Source organism: Microtus ochrogaster, chromosome 2, assembly GCF_000317375.1.
Source record: "Microtus ochrogaster isolate Prairie Vole_2 chromosome 2, MicOch1.0, whole genome shotgun sequence".
Classification (NCBI taxonomy): Eukaryota; Metazoa; Chordata; class Mammalia; order Rodentia; family Cricetidae; genus Microtus; species Microtus ochrogaster.
In genome coordinates, this window is record NC_022010.1 from 20,464,786 (window position 1) to 20,472,487 (window position 7,702).

At 51.4% G+C, this 7,702-nt stretch overlaps 1 protein-coding gene across 1 annotated transcript in view; it reads left to right on the forward strand.

Annotated features, from left to right (window-relative positions):
• The first annotated feature begins 454 nt into the window (after positions 1–454).
• The window catches only part of Ap1s1 (adaptor related protein complex 1 subunit sigma 1), a 10,336-nt gene continuing 3,088 nt past the window's right edge, over positions 455–7,702 (forward strand). Inside the window, exons 1-3 of the mRNA XM_005344564.2 lie at positions 455–551; positions 3,558–3,736; positions 4,307–4,415. Coding sequence (XP_005344621.1) covers positions 549–551; positions 3,558–3,736; positions 4,307–4,415 — 291 coding nt within the window. The 5' untranslated portion in view covers positions 455–548. The remainder of the gene's footprint in view (positions 552–3,557; positions 3,737–4,306; positions 4,416–7,702) is intronic.

Below are 7,702 nucleotides of genomic sequence, written 5' to 3' on the forward strand. Positions count from 1 at the left end.
TCTTGTATCCCCCAGCCTCCGTTCTCTATTTCCCTCGTGCTGCCCCATCACCACCCTTTGACAGACGTTTCCCACATCAGTCATTCCCACCGTGCTCCCTCTTCGGTGCTCAACTCCCTGCATCATTCCTCCTTGCTTCTTCATAAACTCTAAAGATCGTGCAGCCACCTCTCACCCTTTTCCCGCCTTCCCCCCCCTCCACAAATGCTCCAAAGCTCCAGGCCCTCATTGTCCCCCTACCCTCTCTCCCTTTCCCATCCTCCAATCAACCCTTCAAGACAGCCTTGTTACCATGACAACCGAGCTTCTGCAAAGCTGAAGTCAAGGACCTGGTTGCCATGGTTTCCGCTTCTCCGCCTCCAGCCCGGGTGGGAGGGGAGGGGGCGCTGCAGCGTTGGCGCCTGCGCGATGTAGCCGCGCGAGGGAGCCGGCGAGGCCGGGGGGCGGAGCTTGAAGCGGAGAGGGAGGGAAAAGAAAAGAATCCGACGGGGAGTGGAGCTGGCTTCTACGGTGGCCGGAGAGGGACGTGCCGGGCCAGAGGCTGCAGGATGGTAGGCTGTGCAGAGAGGGAGGGGACGGGGACCCGAGGGGCGTGGGCTGTACCTGCGGGGGGTCCGGAGGGGGGCCGCCTGTAGTAGGAGTCACCCTGTCTTCCCTGTGGTCCGCTAAGGATCCATTTCCCGGAGCGACAGGGGCGAGCCGACCTCGGGAGCTGGAAATGGCACTCGGGACAGGGGCGGGGAGAGGGGACTGGGCTGAAGGGTGGCGGGACTGTCCCTAGCAGTGGAGCGCTCGGGACACGGGGTTCGGTCCTCGCGATGCCCCCGGTCACAGCTGCAGGGAAGCCACACGGGGAGAGGACGCCGGGGTCGCTCGGGGGCTCGCAGCTCGCCCAATCCCCTTCCCATGAGGCCCACGCTGGAGCGGGGCCCGAGGAGAGCGGTTTCCGGGTGTCTGTAGTTAACCTCCTGTCTCAGTTCCTTGACTGAGCTCGCTCAGAGTTCTCGCTCAGGTGGGCTCCTGTGTATGTGGTCGGGGAACCCAGGCTCTGGAAGACTCCCCGACTGGAGTATTCCCAGTTCTCCACCCTCCCCAGTCCATTTTCTTTTCCGGAACCTAGGCCTTCCGTCTTCCTGCCATAGCTGTCACCCCCTTATCTTAGCCGCACTTGGCTCCCTCAGTTCTTCACATCCCCTGTCCCCCCAACAACCCCCGCCCCTAATTTCTGGGGTCTTTGTTCCTTTTAATTTATAACCTGTAAGCTGGAAGTGCCACACACACCCAGAGATTCCAGCCCTGGCCATGTTCACAGTTCTCTTTGCTTAGGAATTGAGTTCAAGGTAAGGAATTAGGAGCCCCTCCAACTGGGAAGAAACTAGATCCGTGAAGCAGTGAGGACTCCGCTTGCTCCTTATTCCACAGACATCCCTAGGAGAGCCATCCTGGGTGACCTACCCTCTATGAGGGACTGACTGCGTGATCTGGTGTCTGGGAAGGAAGGTCAGGCCTATGGTGCACACCTGTAACCCTGGCAGTGAGGAGGTAGAAACAGGAGGATCAGAGAAAATCAAGGGCAGCCTTGGCTACATAGGGAATTGAGGTCAGCCTGAGCTACTTGAAACTCCGGCTCAAAAAAGAAAGAGAAAGAAAAGAGGGCTAGAGAGATGGCCCAGCTTGTGAAGGTACCAGACAACCTGAGTTCAGTCCCCAGGACCCTCATGGTGGAAGGAGAGACCTGACCCACAAAAGTTATCCTCTGACACACACACCCCGCCCCCGCATGAGTACCCCTCCCCCATAGGAAATAACATTTTAAGAAACTGGAAGGAAAGCCAGCACTAGGAACCAAATGCGTGGGTAGCAGAGGAAAGCAGAGGGCGAGAGCTGAATATCCCTGTACCAAGCACAGTTCGGATGTGTGTACAATGTGCAGAGAAGATTATCAACAGGCGTGGGGCTGGCTCTGAGAGGCCGTGTGTCAAGGGGCTTATGGCAGGATGGGATAGAGACCCGGCATCTCTGAGACACAGGGTCTAGAAGGAACTTAGGACTGATGTTGCTGGCATCAGCTCATCATGAGGCCAGGCGTCTTAATCCTCGTGGAGAACAAGGTTAGGAAACAGGAGGTCAGGGAGCAGTAGCAGCCCTAGCATGTTGTAGGGCCTACTGTGCTCCAGGTGCACCCACAAATTAGCTCATTGAAGAATTCCTTAAGGCAGGAGGGGTTCAGCCATTAAGAGCACCTGCTGCTCTTCCAGAAGACCCAATTCAGTTTCCAACACGCATGTCAGGCTGCTCACAGCCATCTGTAACTCCAGATTCAGCACATCCAATGCCTCTGGCCCCCGCACTCGTGCACATCCCCACTGTGTAGATGCACGGCACACACTTACACATCATTAAAAAGAACAAAAGCGGGCTCAGTGCTTAAGAGCATGTGTTGCTCTCCCGTCACCCACATGGTGGCTCACAACCATCTGTGACCCCAGTCCTAAGGGCTCCAACAGGCATGCATGTGACTATTTCATGCTCATAAAGTAAAATAAGTCTTTAAAAAATAAGAAGAGAGACAAGTCTTAAAAGAATTCTGTAAGGAAAGTAACTATTGTTTCTATCTTGCAGGTAAAGAAACTAAGGTTCAGGCAGATCTCTGTGAGTTCGAGGCCAGCCTGGTCTATAAAGCTAGTTCCAGGACAGCTAGAGCTGTTAACAGAGAAACCCTGTCTTGGAAAAAAAAAAAAAAAAAAAAAACGAGGTTCAGAGACAATTAATTTTTTACAAAGCCAGTAAGATAGCTCAGTGGGTAAAAGCACTTGTTGCCAAGACTTGTGTATCTAAATTTTATCCCTGGAACTCACATTATAGAAGCAGAGAACCAGCTTCTCAAAACTGTCCTCTGAACTACACACACACATACACACAAATAAGTATAATAAAAACTTTTTTCCTTTTTTTTTGGTTTTTTTTTGTTTGTTTGTTTGTTTTTCAAGATAGAGTTTCTCTGCATAACAGCTCTATCTGTCCTGGAACTAGCTCTCACAGACCAAGCTGCCCTTGAACTCTCAGAGATCCTCCTGCCTCTGCCTCCCAAGCACTGGGATTAAAGGTGTACACCACCACCACCTGGCAATAAAATGTTTTTACATTTATTTCTTTTGTCATATGTGTGTGGGCGCTTGCCACAGCTTGAGTGTAGAGGTTAGAGGACAGCTCGTGGGAGGTGGCTCTCTTCTGGAATGTGGGTCACTGGTATTCAACCCAGGTCATCAGGCTTGATAGCAAGCACCTTAACCAATTTAGCTCTCATCTTGCCAGCCCAGAACAGATTAATTTGCTGGCGGTTGGACTCAGCTAGTGGAGCCAGGATTCGAACCCAAACCGCAGGCATAAAAATCTTTGTCTTTCCCTCAGGAGAAACATTGTTCTCTACACACGAGGGCACAAGTTTTGAAGAAGGTGGTCGTGAATATTGCTGAGTCTGGGGCTGTGCACTGGTGCAAGGCAAGAGGCTCTGAACCATTTACTGCCCCTCAGCTCTGGTCCTTTCTCCCTTCCAGATGCGATTCATGCTACTGTTCAGCCGGCAGGGGAAACTCCGACTGCAAAAATGGTACCTGGCCACCTCGGACAAGGAGAGGAAGAAAATGGTCCGGGAACTCATGCAGGTCGTACTGGCTCGAAAGCCCAAGATGTGCAGCTTCCTGGAGTGGAGGGACCTCAAAGTCGTCTATAAGAGGTGATACTCCATCCGTTTATTTTAGCCATCCCTGGATTGCACTGGCATTCACACTGGGTTAAAGTGACTGAGAAATAGTTCTTTCTCTGAAGTCGGGAGGGTTCTGAGGAGCTGAGGAATGGTGGTCATGAACGCCCTCTTCCTTTACTTTGTGAGGTCATCTAAATTCTGGTTGCCTCCTTGGTTTTCTGATGCATCCTCTTGCACACACCCTGCAGGCTCTCCTGCCCACGTACAGGTCCCTCCCAGTCTCCTTCACCATGCTGAGACCTCACGCCACTTTTCCTCATGCCTACACCCACATTCCCCTGCATACCTTCCCAGTTCCCTCTGCTCTGAGCGTGTGAACTGGCTCAGGTCTATGCTGAGTCCAGCCAGGCAGGTCAGAGGGCACGAGGGAGAGGGAACAAATCATGGGTGTTTCTGAAGCACGCTCACAGGAAACGTGTTATTCTCTGTACCCGCTAGGTGTGGACAGTTGGGGGACCTCAGGCTGGCCGACAGGTTGAGCCTGGAACTCCAGGGTCCTGAAGCCAGCGCCTAACTATGCCTCATGGGCTTCCTCCCCAGATACGCCAGTCTCTATTTCTGCTGCGCCATTGAAGGTCAAGACAACGAACTGATCACACTGGAGCTGATCCACCGATACGTGGAGCTCTTGGACAAGTACTTCGGCAGCGTACGTCTCCCCACAAACCCCCGCTTCCATGCCAGGCAGTTCCATCTTCCTGCCAAGCCCTAGGAAAGGCTCAGCCAGTCCCTGCCCTGGAAGTCTCAGTGGGGAGGTAGTGTTGGGGCACAGGAGCCATAATTAATCTCCCCTTTAAAGCTCTAAGCCTATTAGCTGTGGCCCTTAATCAGCTTGGGGGTGTACCTCAGTCGGTTGAGCTCCGGCCTCGCTGTGTGAGGTAGAGGGTGGTGGCAATAGAGGGATCCTGGCATTGAGTATAGGCAGAGACCAAGTTCTCCTTGTACAGGGGACCCTGACCTTGGCATTGTGTCGGAATAGTTGGAAGAGAGGGAGGGAGGGAAGGAGGAATGGAGAGAGAGAGAGACACGCAGAGAGAGAGTATGCATGTGTGAGTGTGTGTGTGTGTGTGTGTCTACACACAAATGTTCATGGAAAGGCCAGAGGACAAACTCATGTGTTGCTCATCTGTGCCCTCCACTCTACCTTGGTAGAGTTTCTTCTTTCTCCCTTCCTTCCTTCCTTCCTTCCTTCCTTCCTTCCTTCCTTCCTTCCTTCCTTCCTTCCCCCCCCCCCAGGGTTAAGGATACATTTTATTTATTTATTTATTTATTTAGGTTTTTCAAGACAGGGTTTCTCTGTGTAGCTGGAACTCACTCTGTAGACCAGGCTGGGCTCAGACTCATAGAGATCTGCCTTGCCTCTGCCTCCTGTGTGCTGGGATTAAAGGTGTGCGCTACTACCGCCTGGCCGGTTTTATTGTTTGTTCATATGTGTGTGTGTGTGTGTGTCTGTCTGGGCGTGTGCATGTGGTTACAGGTGCCTGCAGAGGTCAGAAGAGAAGAGGAGGTCAGACTCCTGGGGCTGGAGTACGTGGGTGCAGGGGATTGACTTCAGTCCTCTGCAAGAACAGTATGTCCTCCTAACTACCGAGCCACATCTCCAGCTACCGTCTTGCTTTGGTTTTTGTTTGTTTGTGTTGAGGCAGGGTTTCTCACTGGCCCAGGACTCCTTGATTCAGCTCAGCTGGGGATCCCCCTGTCTCCATCTCCCCTGCACTGGGAGTACAAACAAGCACCATTAGGTCTAGCTTTTTTTTTTTTTTTTTTGCATGGGTCCTGGGGACCCAACTGCTCGGGCTCAAGGCAAGCAGACGGTACATATACATACATACATTCATACATGCAGGCAAAACACTCGTGCAGAAGAAAGTAAGTAAATCTAAAACATTAAAAAAATGAGACGCAGAACCTAACCTCTCAGATTCTGAATGAACTTGTGTGGTTCATGCAGGATGGGTTCTGACAGATAGTGCAGACCGTAGATACAGAATCAGAATGCCGCGGTAATGTATATCACTGTTAATGATGTACAAAGCCCAACCGGGGCCAGGTGGTGGTGGCACACTCGGGAGGGAGAGGCAGGTGGATCTCTGTGAGTTCGAGGCCAGCCTGGTCTATACAGAGAAGTCCTGCTGAGGCAGGGGGCGGGGGAGGGGCGCGTTCTACTTGAGTTGATTTCTTTTGGTGGTGCCCCGGATTGGGACAGGCCTGCGCTCCTGCTGCTGTTCTGTGATCTCCCTGTTGTTCTTCTTGTTTGTTTTTGTTTTAAGCGGTTTTTTGTTTTGTTTTGTTTTAAGCGTTTTTTTTTTTTTTTTTTGGCTTTTTTGTTGTTTTTATAATGAAATAAATAGGGATGGTAAGGCACACTCAGGAATCCCGAGGTCAAAGGACAACTTTTGAGACTCTGATCTCTCCTTCCTCCACGTGGGTCCTGGAAATTGACCTCCAGCTTGGCAGCAAGTGTAAATGTCCCTACCCAAAGAGCCATCTGACTGCCCTTATTGTTATCATTATTGGGGGCGTGCTTGCCATGGCTCTGGGAAGCCCGAGAACATCTTTGTCAAGCGAATTCTCTCCTTCCACTTTTGCGTAAGTCCTAGGGTGGTCAGGCTTATGTGACAAGGGCCTTTCCCTGCTAGTCCGTCTGGCCAGCCCATTTTTTGTTTAGTTTTGAGGAGGTAGGGAGGTTCAAGACAGGGTTTCTCTGTATAGCTGTGGCTGTCCTGGAACTCACTCTGTAGACCAGGCTGGCCTCGAACTCAGAGATCTGCCTGCCTCTGCTTCCCGAGTGCTGGGTTTAAAGGCATGTGCCACCACCACCTGGCTCCTGCTTTTGAGTAGCATGTATGTATCCTAAGCTGGTCTCCATCTCACTGTGCAACTGAGGGTGACCCTGGACTTCTGGTTCTTCCAAGTTCTGGGGTCACAGGTCTGACCACCACACCCAGTTTATAGTGTAGACCAGGCTGGTCTCGAACTCACAGAGATCCGCCTGCCTCTTCCTCCCGAGTGCTGGGATTAAAGGCGTGAGCCACCATCGCCCGGCTTAGTCACTGTTCTTTTGACCGTGAAAAGACACTATGACTAACGCATCTATTACAAGAGAAAGCATTTAATTGGGGGCTTGCTTACAGCTTCAGAGGCTTAGTCCATTATCCTGGTGGGGAACGTGGCAGCATGCAGGCAGGTGCTGGAGCAATAGCTGAGAGCTAACTACAATCTGACCCACAGATAGAGAGAGACTCTGCGTTTGGCATGGGCTTTTGAAATCTCAAAACCCATCCCCAGTGACACACTTCCTCCAATAAGGCCACGCCTCTTAATCCTTCTAATCCTCTCAAACAGTTCTACTCCCTGGTGACTAAGTTCGTGTATATGAGCCTGTGGGGGCCATTCTTACATCAGCGCTGCAAGCGTTCAACCACCTGAGCTGTATTCCTAGACTAAGTCGGATTGATTGGTTGGTTGATTTCATGTTAGACATGGCACGTAAGGCCTCACACATCAGGGTACTTTATGCTCCTCTCCTGAGCTATCTCCTCAGCCCCTTTTCTACTTTGTATTTTGAGAAAGCGTCTCACTAGGTTGCCCAAGTTGACCTTGAACTCCCTCTGTAGCCCAGGAGACTATCTTCTGCCTCCGCTTCCGGAATAGCTGAGACCAGAGACCTACACCACTCCCACAGGCCTTTTGAGGTTCTCTGGCTTGTTCTTCATCTATCCAAGGAGTCAGCATTACCGTCTCCATTTTTGGATGGGGAAACTGAGGCCCATAGACATTCCATGATGTACACAGCTAATTTTGTATTAGCAGAGATCACCTTGGGTCTTCTAAAGCAAAGACCATGATATTCTCCTCTGCCCCAGAATGCCTAAGGCAGAGACTAGCCCAGGGTCTGGCAGAAACCATGTTGGAGATTTTTTTTTTTTTTTTTTT